The sequence below is a fragment of the Thalia democratica genome, chromosome 5 (genome assembly GCF_965202585.1).
Source record: "Thalia democratica chromosome 5, ktThaDemo2.hap1.1, whole genome shotgun sequence".
NCBI lineage: Eukaryota > Metazoa > Chordata > Thaliacea > Salpida > Salpidae > Thalia > Thalia democratica.
Genome location: NC_139169.1, coordinates 77,234,314 through 77,252,400, shown reverse-complemented (window position 1 = coordinate 77,252,400; position 18,087 = coordinate 77,234,314). Strand labels below are relative to the sequence as shown.

The 18,087-nt window shown below is 26.3% G+C and overlaps 1 protein-coding gene across 2 annotated transcripts; it reads right to left on the bottom strand.

The window, feature by feature from the left end:
• Positions 1–4,066: 4,066 nt before the first annotated feature.
• Positions 4,067–10,051, bottom strand: LOC145836031 (uncharacterized). 2 transcript variants are annotated; one of them, XM_082943819.1, is made up of 6 exons: positions 9,865–10,051; positions 9,740–9,796; positions 8,426–8,725; positions 7,790–8,206; positions 6,818–6,945; positions 4,067–4,548 (listed from the first exon to the last, which is right to left on the bottom strand). In XM_082943819.1, exons 1-6 carry the CDS (start codon positions 9,961–9,963, stop codon positions 4,446–4,448), a joined length of 1,104 nt encoding a protein of 367 aa, XP_082799945.1. In that variant the 5' UTR covers positions 9,964–10,051; the 3' UTR covers positions 4,067–4,445. The 2 variants fall into 2 exon arrangements, with proteins under 2 accessions (XP_082799945.1, XP_082799946.1); XM_082943820.1 differs by lacking the exon at positions 9,740–9,796 and having other exon boundaries at positions 4,069–4,548.
• Between the last annotated feature and the right edge of the window lie 8,036 nt (positions 10,052–18,087).

The window sequence follows — 18,087 nt, the reverse complement described above, 5'->3', positions numbered from 1 at the left end:
ACTAAGATTAAAGTTACAATACGTTGTTTACTATACTAAGCCATATACTTTTGAGAGAAACAAAGCCAAGCACGAAAGTTATGAATACTTTAAGTTTTTCTTAGTTAAATAATATTTTGAGTTACTAACTTTAAATGCTGTTAAGCTATAAAACCACAAATTTATTTCAGAAATTTATGAATAAATTATTGATAAAACAAGCGTTTTCTTCAATGCAGTTTATATTGCTCATTAATAATTTATTAGATCATAAAACAGGGTAGTTCCGTTATGTGGTATGAAAAAAAGCGAATAGAGTCGCAATTAAGGCTATAAACTATTAATTTGTTTTTTTATAATTTTTTTTTAATGATTCTTTTGTGTTATGTTAAATAAGATGTAAACTAAAAACATACAAAACTTTAATAAATAAAAATTATATGTTATTTTGTTTGCAAAAATTAATAACAATGATCTTAAAATTGAAAACTGTTCAAAATATTAGTTAAATCTAAACAAAATTGAACTATAACACATCGAGCTGGCAAGCGGCCACTGACATACAATCGTAACAAAAATCTTTATTGTACAGTTTAAAGTTACTCTTAGTGTTAATAATAGAATAATTTTTTATAAGATTATAACTATTAAAGTTATACTTTATTATGAAACATTAGACTAAAAAAATTTACTACCTTGAGTGAGTCACATATACTTCTGAAAATACCTAGCACCTGAAAAATTACTTATATTTTTATTTTGTATATTTGTATATAAATTTGACATGTTTGACAAAAAAAATCAGAATTGTCTGTGATGAGTGTTTCTATAAAAGATGTTAAGGTATTTTATCAGTTGCTGTAGTCCTTAACTTTGAAATAACTTTTAGAATTTATCAAATTGTTTTTAGATTTCAAAACAGCAAAAGTTTGCTTTATTTAAATAACTTTTTGTACCTAAAGCAAAATAGAACCAAACACAGTTTTTTAAAGAAGAAAACCAGCTCTAAATAAAAAGATAAAACTCTGGCTTAATTTTTAAGCCTCTTGAACCCCCTTTCCAGCCCACTGTGTGTAAGCAAAAAAATTATTAGAAAAAATTAATTCAAAACTTCAAAGTGATTTTAAACTTGAGTTAATGGAATTTATAATATACAAACCATTTTTACCTATTTTTTACTTATTTTTTAGAAACTTTAAAGTAAAATGAAAGTTGTTTAATTTGAAATCGGTACTAGAACTTATTATTTCATATGCAAACTAGGATAACACACACACATTTACATGTATCAGTTTTAACTATATTTTGTCAGTACAAGCATTTGTAGCTAGCTTAACAAATACAGTTGTTTTGGTGTACGCATTAAAAAAATTCAAAAATTTAAATTTGTTTGAATGTAATATTCCAGCAAGCTCAATAAAATGTTCATTCGCTAAACTAAGTAAATTTACCTATTACTTGAAGGAACAACTTTTGATTGCTTTACGTTCGTGTTTTTCAAATTTTTATTTGAATTTTTTATTGCGAAATCACCTTTATACGTATAAAAAAGCATCTTATCTAACTTTTATTATCTATTAAGTAATTTATTAATTAAACTATCTAAAACACGACAATTTTTTTTTTAATTCTGTCTGTTACTTTTGTTTGAATTTGTTTCTTTTTACGTATGAAAACTGTTTGTGTGTGAATGACAAACATTTTATCAGTTTTTATTTTACAACTTTTCAAAGATGCGTCTGCGCAAACGAGGCCAGAGCGTTGAAGCAGAACTTCCAAGTCGAAAGCAGCAACTTCTCCTCGACGCTCCTGCAAGGTTCAACGCTGAACGACCAGCTGAACGATCCGGGAGCTTTCAAGTCCCCTCCGGATGAGGATGACGGGGGTCTGCATCCGGGAGTCACCACTCTCATATCTTGCGCTGTTAGTTTATTACGACATAATAAAAAGCATATATGCAAAAAATGATAAGATTGTTTTTTGTTATAATGTGTTAATTTCCCAATCCGGTATTTCTACCCTCATATCATGCGTTGTTAGTTTTATATGACGTAATAAAGAAAATATGTAAGTGTGATAATTTTCTATTATTAAATGTGTTTATTTCTACATCCGGGTGTTACTACTTTCATATCTCTGCTGTCAGTTTAATTTAATCTATCAAAATACATGCGGAAACGGCAAATAAAACATTTTATTTAATACTCTAATAAACGTTTAATTTTTTTTTGGTTAGCACTTTAAAGGTTTTATCGATATTTGGTTTATAAAACGCTTATAAAATATACTATTTAGCAACAAACAAATACGAGTGAGTACCCTCATACTGTGCACTGTTAGTTTCTAATAATTTACAGCAGTCTTTTTATGATGAAAACTAAATAAGTAAGTTGTTGATATTTCGAACAAACTGTTGTCTTTGCTAAAGTCTCAAGTTTTTAATAAAAGTTTTAAACCACTTGTATTTTATCTTAAACTTATGATAACTATTAGTAAAACAGGTAATATATTTAAACAGAATCTAAACAGTAATCATAAAATTATTTTAATTTTTTAAGTTTCGTGTAGCTCTTTTAAAAACTATTCAATGTGTAAAATTTATTCAGTCTACTTTGTAAAATTCAAAACTTGAAGGTATTAACCCAAGATTAGAAACTAAATAAAAATAAAAAATCAAGTGTACATATTAAGTAAAAGGAGAAAAAAGGGCTTAAGTTTTGGAACAAACTGGGTATACTTAACATTACAAAATATAGTTCATAGTTTGTTGAAAGAAAGATTAATCTCTTTAGTAAAAGTATATGATAACAAAAAAAAAACAGAAAACCAATATAAAATTTATTAAAACAAATCATCCACAGGTTATATCTCTGCTCGTGATACTCTACATCATCTGCAACTCGAGGTCCTCCAAATCGCTCAGCTCCTCCTCCGTCAGCGCGACATCTAGCAGAGAGTTTTACGAGTCGCGCAACCAGGCGCTGTTGCGGCCCTCCTCCGTCCACTCCACAGTTGACAACAGCCACTTTCGGTACCAAACGGACTCGTACCACGAGGTGAGCGAGACGAAAAGCGCGGGTGAGAAACCGGTGGAGCGGAAAATGGGCGAGAATGTGGACTTTTTGGAAAGCGACGCGAAAGAGGAGTTCAAAGGGGAGGATTTCGATTATGGGGCGAACCGCGTGCCGAGGATATCCATAGAAGACGTGTGACTCTCGTTTTGTGAGTTTTTGTAAGTTTTTGAAACATATTGGAGCATTTAAGATTTGTGTCTGCTCGAGTATAAAATTTGAAAATGTAATTATTTTTTTTTACGTTAAGTTTGCCTCACTTTAATTTTTATTAAGTGTATTACTTTTACAAAAACCTTTTGCATTTGCAGCAACCTAGCTTGCTTTTAACTTGACATATAATAACAATGCAAAGTATAAAACATATTCGCGTTATACACAATTTACTATAAAACTATCAGAATATTTAGAGCAACATTTAAAAATAACTTTAAATTGTAAAGCTATTTTTTACGTAAGAGTCACTTTTCAGTTTTGAAAAAGCTATATTTTTTAGTTTAAAAAAAATTCTGATGTAGCAATTTAAAATTTTTCTAAGAATTTTGGTGCTTTAAACATTAAAAAAAGATCTTTGTTTCTAAACAGTTTTGATAGGTTTTGCTCTTGTGAAAAATATTTTTTTCTAATGCTTTTATACAATTTAAAAAGTTTAAATAATTTATGTAGCAAGTTGTGGGAAAACATTGTTACGCTAAAGTTTAAACACCACATTATAAAGCCTTATGATATATTCAAAAACTAAAGAACCACTTGAAAAAATTAGACATATGCTAGTATGAAATTATCAAAATTTTTACTGGAAAGTCGCATTGAAGTAATTAAGTAAATACTTAAATGTGATGTAAAAATTTAACACTTAATGTTTATTTTAACTGAAAGTCTTTCAGTTCAAATTATTACATTATAAGAACAAATAAATTGAGTTATAATCAAGTTTTGCAATTACGTTTTTTATTCGAAAAATTTCAACGAAATATAATGTTTTTGCTCCTAATTAAAAAAAAAATTAAAGAATATGAATGTATAACAGGTTAACTTTTATTTGACAATACTTAAAAAAGTAAAAAAAAATATAGTGTTTCTTATATTTTAATTTAATTGTAAAATGTTTGCTGCATATACTTTAAAACTTATATTGTGTAATAATATATTAAACAATTGCTTAGTTACGATTGTAATTAAAACTTTTAAAAATACATTTATACTAATTTGATTAAAAAAGATTGCTTTTTAAGATAGCATTTAGACAATGCTTTGATAAAATAAACTAACGAAACTTATTTTACACATTTAAAGAAGTTTTTTTTTTAATTTTATAAATAAATGTTGTTTTTAAGTTATGTGATATAAAGAATGTGAATTAAAAGTTAAAAGTATCAGTTTTACTGGAAATATTTAAAAAACACTTATTTTATTAATAAAATGTTCAATTCTTGCTTTCTGTCTGTATTCAATACACTTTGCATCTCTCAGCAGTTTTTCACGGTTTAGCCTTTCTCTGAAAAAACATTTTGTTTAAAAAATATCAGTTATTTATACTAAAATTTTATGAAAAAAATTATTCATTGCCTTTTGATAAAGTAAATCATTCTCTGAAAAAGTTTATAGTTAGAAAACGAAAAATACCAAAATTTTATTTTCATCAAATCGTTTATGTGTTGCTTATGGATAACGTAAAAGTTTTCTTAGTAAGTTTTATTAAAAATAAAATTTCACCTTCCATGTTGTGTTACATAATTAAATTTATAACAACCTTTATTTTAGTCCAATGTTTTGTGCTACTTGGAAAGAGTTCAACTGTATTTAGTTGTATAAAAAAGTCTAAAATAAAAACTTTTTCTATTACTTAAACATAGTTTTAAAGAAAGTATCAATAAATTTATACATGAACAGACAAACAAAAGTCATTCCATTTACAGTAACTAAAAGTGTTGCAAAATTTTGCATATTATGACTTTTTTTCATTTAGCCTTTTGTGTTACACTTATTTTTGTTGTTAATGTTGAAAATCTCAAGTTTAGAAATGTTATTTTACTAATTTCCATCAACAACAGAGCTAACATGTGTGTAATGTAATTATTAGCTTTACACTACAGCAATGTTGTTTACTGCAACTAAAAAGCGATCAATTTTCATTAAAGCTGTTATACAAACAGGTGAAAATCATTCACTATTTATAGACGAAACATGTTTACTTTCTAAAACTACATTAAAACTAAGGCCGAGAAGTATCAGAAATATTATTATCAATAACTAGATAACAGCCCAGGATACTTAATAAAAGATATGAAAAAAATATTTCTAGTTTTTTAGATAAGAAGCAATTTTTTTAAACCTGTTGTGCTACTGCGTAAAAATATATTTCCTTTTTAATGCATATAGTATTGAAGCCAAAAAGTATTCCAAGTGTGGTTTTTCAAAGTTGGATTCGACTAAACGCGTTTTACAATGTTTGTAAATATAAATAAAGGTAAGTAATATTTTCCAGAAAAAAAGCATAAATTTGGCTTACTGAGCTACTGTGTGAATTTTTTTTTTACTATTTGCAGACAACACATGTTAACTTTTTTTTTAAAACTCACACACATACACACACTTGGTTAAAAGCGAGTTATTAATAATTCAGCACGATTTCCTTAAACGCTTCCTTATCGCGAAACTCTTATCTTAACTTCCATTGGCGCTTCTATTTTCCCAGTAGTATGCTGTAGCTCGATGTTTTAGTTTTTGAAAAGCGTGTTTCCTTGAATGCTCGATGAAAAGTGTCGGTAGCGAACGCAGTAAATACGTTTAAAGCGGGGTTTAAAAAGTGTCAGAATTTTAAGCGTAATACTTGTAGGAAATTAGAAAAAAAAATTGTAATGAAATTATTTTTACAACTGAACTTGAATTTAGCCTACAATTGGCGTTCATAAATAATATAAAACGTAAAAGTTTATTTGTTAATAACTATATATAAAACTTTCTTATTGTGTAGTTCAAAAAATAATGCTTACATTTTGATTTGGTCTACTTTTAAAAAATTTAATTTAGAGCTACTTATTAAAACATTAAAAATGACTAACTTTTAGCTTAAGAACAATTACAACTATTTTTGTGGAAAGACTAAGAAAAAAGTTTTTAAAAGAAGGTCGTGGTTTTATACTGAAACTAAAGTATGAAATCTTTTTTGGATTCTTATGGAATAAAGTATTGTTAGCACGGTTTTATAATTAACTTTATTCTATAATTACAACTTGAACAGAGTTTTATTTTACAATTATGTTTATGTATAAATATACAAAAATATATTTTTACAAATATATTACTGAACCCACAATGTTGTGAATTTAATTAAAATTTTACTTTTTGTTGCACAGAAAATCTCTAAAACACGCTTGCGAAACTGAACTGCTTGATATAAAAAACTTGACTTTCATCAAAACATAGATAAAACATCAACAATTTTTTAAACATATATTCTATGTAAGCGATTCAAAAAAAATTGCAATTCTGTAAAATTTAAGATTAAGTCTCTTAACGACATCAACAGTAGTGTAAATATTAAAAAACTATATGACTAAAGATAATGCATATGTATATTACATACAACAATGTATATTACATACAATATTTATATAATTTAAAATTATTACAAACCTGTGCGATTTTAAATCGAGTATTTTAACAACAACATTAACAACAACAGTAGTAGTAGTAGTGGCAATATTAAAATAATATATCATTAAAAGTAATGTATGTTTATATTTAAAACTATTATTACAAACCTGTACGATTTGAGATTGAACCTCTTCACAACATCGACGGTAGTGTCGATCGGCATGCGATCTTTCTGCAGTTTTCCGTTCGCGTCCTTTTTGTACACGTTGACGTCATAAGTCTTTCCTTCGAGCTTCTGTTGAAAAAGCACGGCATTTGTCGGGGGATTAAATGAAAGCTTGCTGTGCAAACACGAGTGTCAAATTATCGCGCTTATTACGTACTTGTGAGTTTATTATTACGTGCTTGTGCATACTTTAAATTACTTAAAGTTGACTACAGGGATTTTAAGAAAGCAGCACATAAATTTGAAATGTTTTTTTTTTATATATTTTCTTATAACGTACTTGTGAATACCTTATGATGTGCTTTGCGTATTTTAAGTTTTCTTTTGAAAATAAAACGAAAAAACAAAGAACAATTCATCGATGTTTGGGTTAGCTGTTTTGTGCTTACTGTAATAAAGTATTTTTCTTATAATTTACAAAGCAAACTTATTAATATCTACAAAAAGACACTCTAAGTTAATAAATTAAAGGTGTTTAAATTCTAGAAAAAGCCTTAAAAAAACAAAGATTTTGAAAAAACCTTTAGGACAAAAGTTAAACTGTGTAAGCTTTCGAAGTTTGTATGAACTATAAAATAAACACTAACACTTTGAAATTTTTTAGACTAGTTCATAGTCGTTTAGATGATCAGGAAAATTGTTTTCTACTTAAGTTTACTTCAAAACTTTAAAATTGAGTCAAAACTTTTTAAAATATACTGAATAAAAACTTGTAAAAACTTTATGCTTACCAACTTGTCGTCTATGCGGACCGATGAAAAAAAAAAGATTTTAGACATTGCAACGACTTAATTTAGAAAATAAACTAATTGAATTTTAAAATAAATAAGTAGTTCAACTTTATGTGAGTAATTTCAACTTGTTTTAATAAAACTTAAAACTAAAAATTATTAATTATAATATGCTTTGAAACCTCAATCGAAGAAATATCTGATAAATTCCTTTGTTTGCTTCTTCTTCGCCTTTTTACGTTCAGTTTATTGTTATTGTTTTCTTCTCCAACTTTCAAACTGCAACTCCCCACCTGATCTTCGAACACGCTCGAGTACTTTGGCGTCTTCACGTTCGGGGAAACACCCGGAGAAGACACCTTCGAGTTCAAGGAATTTCCAGGATCAAAATCGGGAACTACTATTTTGGGCAGCTTCAGCTTGGACTTCTTGGTTTTGGTGATTTCCCGGTTGACGTCATCGTACGTCAACCCCTCCCTGCTGCCTTCAAGCGGTGAAAGTATTTCCTCTGAGACGTTGCATGGGACGACCACCGGAGGCAGCACGATCTTTCGCTTCAAGTTCTCCCCACTCACCGCTTCTATAGGGTCGATCATTGGCTGAAAAAATAAAAATTTTTGATCAATAAATTAAACGTTATCAGTAACTAGTTTATAAAAACGATTGTTTAAACTTTTGACGCTACGTTATAAAACTTAAGTCAAAACAAATTAGTAATGTTATTTATTTTGTTTTTTAATCAGTTTCTTAAGGAGAATAATATCTGACATTTTCTGCACTAATAAGATCTTTATTTATTGAACATAAAAACAACTTACTTCGTTATTATCCTCCTTGAAATTGATCTCCCTCCCTACAACGATCCCTGAATCGACACTCTTCTTATTATTACTTTTGTTTACCGACAACTGAGACACTTTGTGGTCGCCGCCCCTCCGCGCCCTCCGCTTCGACCGCGACCACGACCGCATCCAATCGCCGTCCAGGGACTTCTGCATCCGGGAGTCCTTGATCTTCTTTCTCTTCAAGCTGAGGTGGAGGAGGTCACTGTACATCCGGGCTTCTTTCCTGTCGATCTTTCTGACCTGGTAGTTCATCTCCTTGTACCAAATGTTCAGCTTGAAATTAATTTTATATTTATTTTTTTATTTGGTTTTAGTTTATAGTTTAAAACAATATTATTATCACAGTTCATTTCTTTGTACCAGATGTTTAACTGGAAGTTTTGTTTTATTTTTTTATTTGTTCGGTTTTAGTTCATAGTTTAAAGTAATATTATTATCACAATTCATCTCCTTTTACCATATGTTTTGCTGGAAATAAAATTTGAATGTTTTTTAGTATGATTTTTTGTTTTTAAACTATTCTTGTTATTATTATGGTTGCTTATCTCCTTGCACCAGATGTTTGGCTTGAAATTTGTTTTAATCTAACTTTATTTGTGTTTATTTTATATTTACTAATTATATTACTACTGCAGCTCATCTCTTTATACCAGTTGTTTAGCTAGAAAACAAGTGTGAGTCAATTTACTTTGTTTGTGTAACAAAATTTAATGCATTATTTTGAGTAGTTTAGATTAAAATGTTATAAAAAATTAAAACTTGACGTCGAGTAATTTCAAGTTGCTTAAATTTTGACCTTTGAAAATACTAATGCAAGTCAAAACGCTTTATCAACTAAAATAGTATAAAAACATTTTGGGTAAGGGTAAGGGGTAAAAGTTATAACAAAAAATTAATAAAATATAAAAAAATAAAATAAACAAATAGAGTAAAAGAAAAAAGTTTTAGGGGGAATTGGACGCGAGAGGAAAATGTGCGTACACCCTTTTTCCTTTGAAAGTTAATTAATGATATCTATTACTTAATTAAATCGAGAAATTGTAAAACATAAACTTTTAATGTTAGTACAAAAAGTTTAAAAACAAAATTGAAGCTAACAAACATTTTAAGTAATATACTAAGACTTTATTTAATATGTAAGCACCTGTCTTCAATAATACCTTTACATTTTAAGCACGTTTATTTAAAACATCAAGGCCTTAAAGTCTATATATTTGTTAAAATAAAAACGTTAAACTAACTTTTTACGAAAGTTTTTTAACAAGGTAAACAAAATGAATTACTTACAGCTGTATTCAGTGCATGCTTTTGAATTCTTGAAAAATCAATGAAAGCTCTTTGAACCTTATGTTTAGTAAGTATGGTATTAAAAAAGAATTTATTATAAAATACATTAGAAACAAGCTACTTACTGCTGTGTTCAGTGCATTCTTTTCAGCTAGGTTGGTGTTTTTCACCAAGCTTGATATTTCGCTTGTCCTTAAACTTGTCAGAGATACATTTTTGTTCATTGCTTTATTTTAATTGAGCTAAAACCTTCTTTTGATAAAATAACAAAGCAGTTTAGTAGCTATATGAAAACTAATTTATTTATCTTTAATAACTGTTGTAAAATTGTTTAAGTTAGTATAACCGGTCGATCAAAAACACTAACTCAAAATGTTTACCATTAAGTTTTTAAACTTATTATATTAATAGTGTTTTAGTTGATTAACTTATACATAAAACATTTATTATAGTCACAATGCATTGTAGAACTTTACATTTTTTAGCAATAAAAACTTTGTTGCTTTTGTTTCTCTTTTAAGATATAAATTTTAATAAAATAAAAACAACAGATCACCACATAATACTGAAGTCATATGTTTATATGACGATAGTTTATTGAAATTTATGTCGTGTGTTTTGTATGATATACACAATTAAAAGCACTTGAGTCAAAACAGTTGTTAATTGACTTTTTTCAATGAAACTTAAAACAATTACACTCATTGCCTCTTGAACTTTTTAATACTTCTACTTGACAGCTGTTTCCGTATCAAAACAAACAAGTTTGTGTTAACAAAAATTTCTTATATAAGAACTTTAAATCTTAAAACTTAACATGAAAGTTAAACAGATATTAGAGTTAAACAAATTACAAAAAAAAATACTGGAATCTCTCATATTTTAAGCAAACATTAGTTTCTAAGTAAGAAGTATTTTATTCGCTGATTAAAGGTAAAAACTAAACTAAAAATTGAAAAAAAAAAGATTTATTGACCAATTTAGAATTAAAAACCTACAAAAAATACTTTTTTAGATATTCAAAAGTCTTTATACTTAACTTTAGTTTAAACTATGCTTTTGTCATTTTCTAAGTTATTTATTCTGAGGAGACTTAAACGAAATCAATAAATAAACCTTCCAATCTTTAAACACGAGTAATATAAATATAAACCTTAACAAAAAAACATGTTGTACAAAAAAAATTATATAAATTTTACTCCAAATTTTCGGATAAGTCAGTATTTAAAAAATAGTTAAAACCTGCAGCATTATTTGTTTTTACAAAATAAAAATAATTATTTACTTTCTTTGTAAACTTATTATTATTATTATTCTTTCTTTAATAAACAATGATTTACATTATAAAAAAAGACATACTTCAATGCATGCATTAGTATCGTTTCAAAATTAAATATAAACTATTCAACGAATATAGTATTTATAGTTTTAAATGTTTAGTTTTATCTACTTCGTTTGAAAATATGGTAAAATTTTGAAGTCACATTTACTAAAGTGAAGTTATTTAAGAACGAAAAACACACACTACTTATAACTTTTGCTTACTTTAAAAAGCTTGCCTTTCCTAATCTTGAAACAAAACTTTTCAAGTTCAATATACAAGTTTTCCAAACGCACTTCTTAGTAAAAGCAAGAAAGCTTTGTAACATCAATAAGAGCTTTTTGTTGAAATATGTAATAAATAACTTTTTTGAATGGTTGTTACAACTTCAAGTGTCGCGCACTTGGACTTTTAAAAGCGCTTTTCATAAAGTTGTTGTTTTTAAGCTTCCCCTTTTTAGCATTCTAAATAAACCATTACAGCTTCTGCGTAGTAAGAGCTTTATAAAAAATAAAAGTTTAAAAGAAAAGTGAAGAAAATTACTGAAAATCGAACTTTACTAGAGAAAAAAATCTAAAACTGAAAAAATTGTTTTTATACAACGTATAACAACTTCTTTCAAAGCTGTTGCAACAAAATTGATAAAATTACAAAAAACAACTACTTATTTTGCTTAAATAGTTACTGTTTATTTATTTAAAACATATATATAAAACAAAGAACTTAAGCTAATTTGCAGCGAGCTTTTTTAAATCTTAACAATTAGCTTCTGAAAATTCAAACTCCTTTTCTCTCACCGATCGCATACAAAAGAAAGCAATTAACGTCTTAAAATAATCGCCGATGAGGTATTAAACAATGCAGTAGTATTACGTCACAACGCACTTACAGTAGCGGGCAGGTCTGGAGTACCATTGACCGGACACTTGCGACTCAAGGTCGGGACTTGAGACGATTTTGGTGAATTTTGAATTTTACTGAGAAGTTTACTTTTACCGTTACTTAGCTTATTTGTGTAAAATAAAAACTAGAAATCAGTTTTGTTATTAATGATAAGGATTTTATTTGCTTATACTCTTTTATTACTTTTACTTAAATTAATTTACAGTGCATCTTTTACTTATGGTTTTTATGTAATAAACACAGACTTTAATTTACTAGAAATGCTTGTTCTAATTTCAAAAAAATTTCAAACTGATTTTTCAAACCGATTCATAAAGCTAGACTTGAAAAAAATCAGAATAGTAAAATTTATTTCAATCATTATATAAATTTATTTCATTGAAATTAGTTATCATTAGTTTGAACATATCATTGTGTTGATGATGTTAAGGCTAAATTTTTAAAGAATCTGTAAAAATGATCAGTGTTACAATTACAAGTATAAGCTAGTTTATGACAACAAAATCCGGAAAAACATAACCTTTTCTTGCTTTATTCAAAATTAGTATAACGTGTAATAAATATTTGTTTTCAGTTAGTAGCTGTTAAAATTCAAGCTTACTTTCAAACAGAGGCAACAATAAAAGTCAAGGTTTTATCTACTTTTAAAAACGCACGACAAAAATTAAAAATATGAACTTACAGTCTGTAGAACTTGTAAGAAAAAATTACGCAAGTAGCAACAATACGCATACAAAAATTCTATTTACCGTTAATTTTTAAGTAAATAAAACTTAACTAAACTAATAAAAATTGAGTCAAACTTGTAATTTAATACACTTAATTTTTAAGTTTAATGATAAATGATTATCAGTTTAATTTATAAAATATTTTTTTATTATAAGAAGCAATAAAAAGCTTGGTAGATAAAAAATGTGTAAAATTATGTTATTATCAAACTCTTATATACTTTACTTTTATATTTAAGGTATGTTGGTATAGTAATATTATAAAAGTTTCAAGTTAAAGTTTAAAAAAATTTTGATTTTGTGTAAGCATTTAAAATTGTTAATTGTTCAAGCTTAAAAAATTATATATATATAGTGATATTAACAACGTTATCTGTTGAAAATTGCAACTACCATTAAATATATTTATCTAAATTATCTTATTTAAAGCTAGGGATACTTATTAAAGTTTGTTAAAGTAAAAACAAAGTAATATATAATGAATAAGCAAAAATAGTAATAAAATATTTTTTGAACTCTATAAACTACTTAAACTATTTTATTTTACTTATAGAGCTTACTTAGAAATTTAAAATGTGGTCAGGTATACAACTAGAGTAGTTAAATATATTTACAATTAATATATTAGAAATGCTTATTTTAAATGTGTAGTGCGAACTACTGGATAAAATGTACAAAAATAAACACAAAGCATTATGCATGATAATTTTATAAAGTCTTTATGCTGCTAAAGGAAAAATATTTTTAGTTTTTCAGTTTCTAAGAAGTCTTAGCAATATCTTTATTTATATCTTGCTTTTCGAAACTAAATAAAGTCATAACTTTATATACTTAACATTTAGTTGAATGTTTTATAGTGCTAAATTTTAAATATATTACAATGTATTGTTTATTGAATGAAAAAAAAAGTTTCTAAAACATTTGGCTCAAAGACGAAGGAACCATATTTAATAGATATCTGGTATAGGAATATTTTGAATTAAACAAGTTCAAATAGAAAAAAGCTTGTTTCATAAAAATAAAACAGTTCGACTTATTTTACACAAAAATAAACATATAAAAAGCAGAACAAAATCTAATTTGCAACAAATAAAATTTTAAATCAAATTCATATTTGTAAAACACTTGTACACAAAATTCTATATTCACTTAAGCTAGGGTTTTCCAAACTCATTTTCACCGCCTACCTTGCAGAAATTTAAAACAAAATTGCACCCCTTTACTAATTAATTGTCCATTTACTTTTTCCCTCATTAATAGTTGCTTTTTCCTGATACCGCCCACCTTGGCAAACCTTATATTAAGCTTAGGAAATATGCTTAAACAATGTTTTAAAAGAGTTGGAATCCTGACTAAATCATGATGAAGTTGTTTTATAACAAAAAATCTTAACAAAAAGTTATATTAACGTCTGTTTAGTTTTTGTCTTTGTCGCCTTTTTTGTTCATTTATTTTTCTGCTTTATAAGAGTACAATATAATATCAAAAGTTTACAATATTACTAAAGTAAGCGTAAGTTTCTGTCAATGCTTTACTTTTGCAAGCTTAAAATTCAAAATATTTGTAGAACATCATTATTAAAAAAATATATTTTTAGTTATATTTAGAAAAGAATTATTTCAAGTTTTTGTAAAAAAATAGAAATTTTTTACAAATATGTAGAACTAACAAATTAGTTTTAGTTTAACAAGAGACAAATTTTTGTTGAAATCAAATTTATTTCAAAAAAAAAAAACGATTGCAAAAAATTTCTAACAGCAAAATTTTTGTATAGTTTTAATAAACACTTAATCTAAAATGTAGTGTTTTTCTAAAAAATATTCTTTTGCATACTCTATTTTTAAAACTGTTTAAAAAAAAGTTTTAAACGACTTTTAACTTATGTAATGATCAAAATAATGAAGATATAATACACTCAAAAACAGACAGCAGAATAAAATCATTGACATTTGTACAAAAATCATCTAAAAAGAAAATACGGCTGAAAATTGAAACTGTTCAAAGATACTATTTACATGAGTACAACTCTAGTTTTTTTTAATAGTCATTATTTAATCTTTTTAAAGGTATAAATTAAAACCTCTATGACATGTTTTAGTTTAGATTACTATTAACTTTTCAGTTGGATAAATTCCAAATTAAGTTAGTTTACATTTAATTTTTTTAGCAAACTAATGAACTTAATTTCTGGAAATAAAAATTCCAAACTTTGAAAGAATTGTTTTAAACCCTGTAATACAATTTTACAAGAAAAAGTAGTGATATGAACAACTAAATATTAAGCAAGTTTAGGTGAAAACATTAGAAGCTGCCTGGCTGGTAATACTGTAGAAATCCTTTTGTGTGTGGTAACTGTTCACTTTGATACTATCAGGATCTTGACCGATTTCATCGTCGAATTCCAAATGAGATTCTTGAAACTGGTGAAAATAATATATATGTACAGTGTTGTTCAATAAAAAAACATGTTTTTTTAGCAAAAATAAACTTTTTTTAAACTTAAACATTTTTCATCTTTATAAAATACTAAACACAAACAAAATCTTTTTTTTTTATAATATGTTTTATAGTAAGTATTTATACATATTAGGTTTAGAAATGGTTTAAGTGACAAAACGATTAAATCTTTGTCAATTTTGAGTTTGAATCAACAGAAATTTTAAATGCAAAAAGTTCTTTTTAGTTTTGAAAATTTTACATGTTTACTTTAGAAAGTGTTAACGAACGTAAATTGCTTTAGTTTTTTAAATATAACTAAATTTAAAACAAAATCTTTATGCGTTTGTTTACTAAACAGTTTCACTAACTCAAGACTGGCTATTAATATAAGGTAACATAACAAAATTTAATAATCAAAAGTTTATAACTGAACGAGTAAGGATTTATTTTTTTGCCTAAAAAGTCTAACCCTTGACCTTAGACTATAAACTTGACCTATAAACAATAATGCTTAAAATTAAAATAGAATACAAGTGTTAATTATGACGCGTATTTTATTAAATAAACGTTGTTTTGTCGCCCGTGATTTTTTATCACATACTCTTAAATAAACATATCCTAACTGAAATTGTTTGTTTACTCGTGCTTTATAATCGCACCAATTGTTTTAAATTTTACAGTTTTTATTTATTAAATAATCAAGTTTGTTTAAAGTAATTTGGAGAAACAATCTTTTGAGAATAAAGTTGATTAAAAGTGTTTTAACAAAATTCATACTTGCAAACTCTGGTCTAGTTCATCATCCTCATACTGATCTTCAATATTTTCTTCATTGTTGTTTATTTGAGAGTAGTTTTCACTCACACTTACGCCTATGTTTTAAAATGTAAAATCTTTTTTTTATACAATAAAATTTCTTAAACTTTTCAATTAATATACAAAACACAAACTTCACATTTAGTTTTAGTTTGATAACGTTTGTTAAAATAAATACAAAAATGAGTTTTCTAAAAAAATTTTTAGAACTCTCTTATTTTTAAGTCTTTTTTTAAACTTTTTTTTATCAAACAAACTTGGTACTCTGTCCATATCAACAGCATGGTTCAGGATTGGCTTCTTGCTTTCACATTTATTATCAGAACCTCTGTTCAGTGGAGCGTCCAGGAACTGTCGGATCAGGAGCATGTTTCTCTGCTTTTCAACATCTTTTTGCACAAAGTGAACTAATATCTGTTTACAATGAAACAAACTTGTTAAAATAAATAGGTTTTTGTTAAACCACACTTAGCACAACGTTATATAAAAAAGTATTTGTTCTTAAGCTTTACAAAACATGTTAAATAAATACCTGCTTCAAAACAAATCAGAACTTAAATAAAAATTTATATTTAAAGTATAATTAGTATATAGGTATATATGAAGCTGTTAGGTGTAAAATTTTATAAACATTTCGGCAAATCAAAAAGTTCAGATCAATATCAAAATTCCTATTTACCTAAAAACTATTAGTAGCACTAATAAATTTTTCATAAGTTATTTGTTAGTAACTAAATTGTCGGTATTAATCTAAAACAAATGGATTAAACCATTTACAAATTAATCAAATAGCATTATAGTTTGCTATAAAGTACTTTGTTTTTTTTTACTTGGTGACCTATTTAATGCTAGCTAAATATTAAATAAAAGTAAATAATAAAACAAATAAAATGCTAATACCGTTTCATTTTGGTTTATGATACTATTTGCTTCTTTAATTTCTTCTTGCACAACTCTATCACTGACAATTACCAACATTGGAATGTGGAGAGCTTTTAATTTTCTTATTCCTATATAAAAATATATTCTAACGATAAAGTATCTCATTTAATTATAGTTTATTGAACGAAAAAAAAAACAAAAATTGCTCAAAAATTTTCGGTTTAAGTTAATTGGGTACACAAAAAGACCTCTCGGTCATCGAGTTGCATACCCAATTAGTGAGCAACCTTTAAATAATTTACGCAAAGTGCAATATTATAGCAAAATAAAAAGTGTAATTTGATTGTTACAAAACATAAGCAGTCAAACTACGTTTGCTAAAATTTTTGCAATATTCAGTATAAATTTTAGTTGGAAAATGTTTAAATCGACGATTACTTGTTAATTGCCAATTTAAATGCTTAAAAGAACGTTAGTTTGAAGTCATGAAGTTATTTTTTCACAATAAAATGAATTCAAACTAAACATTTGAATACTAAGCGCAACGTACTTTTTTAACTTTGCAGTTAATTTTTTCAATAGCATTTGATTTTGATATAACGGTAGAAATATTGTTATAGAATTTTTCAATTACTGTCAAGAATCAAGATGCTTTAAATTGTTTTTAAACATCTAAATTCTAACTAAGTATGCTACAATTATCTAAATTGTTGCTTTGAAATTCATTGTACAATAAACAACTTTAAAACAACCTAGTTTTTTAGTTTAAATTAGTATTTGAAACTTGTAAATAAAACCATTCAGTTATAAAAACATTGATATGTACAATAACTCAAGTCAAGTTTTGTAAAATGTTTAAAAAAATTTTACAAAACTTTAAAGCTAGTTGAATACAAGATAATAGATAGGAAAAGAGTATTAATCAAATAAAAAAAAGTGGCAAAACATAGAGTGATTTAAAAAAATATAACTTACTGTATTTTTTTAATACATTTAATTAATAATTAATAATACATTGTGTCTTGCATATTTAAACATGTTAAAATGTTCAAGTTGACAAAATGCAATTTTTCTTAGTACACTTAAGATGTATTTTATTTTAAAGTTAAGTTTAAGTTTTGTAAAATTTTTAGAATTTCTGAGGTTAGGTTTATTTAAAAGATATGAGCAAAAAACTAAAATTAATTTTTCTAAAAAACAAAACAATTATAAACCTTCAGTGAAGCAATACATACACCAGTCACAGTTCATATAAGCCG

Excerpts from the sequence above, each read along its gene's own strand:
- LOC145836031 (XM_082943819.1), bottom strand. The coding sequence starts at position 9,963 with ATGAACAAAAATGTATCTCTGACAAGTTTAAGGACAAGCGAAATATCA. Across the intron at positions 8,726-9,739 it reads AGCATGCACTGAATACAGCT|CTGAACATTTGGTACAAGGA; the intron begins GTAAGTAATTCA and ends ATTAATTTCAAG. Across the intron at positions 8,207-8,425 it reads TCAAGGAGGATAATAACGAA|CCAATGATCGACCCTATAGA; the intron begins GTAAGTTGTTTT and ends TTATTTTTTCAG.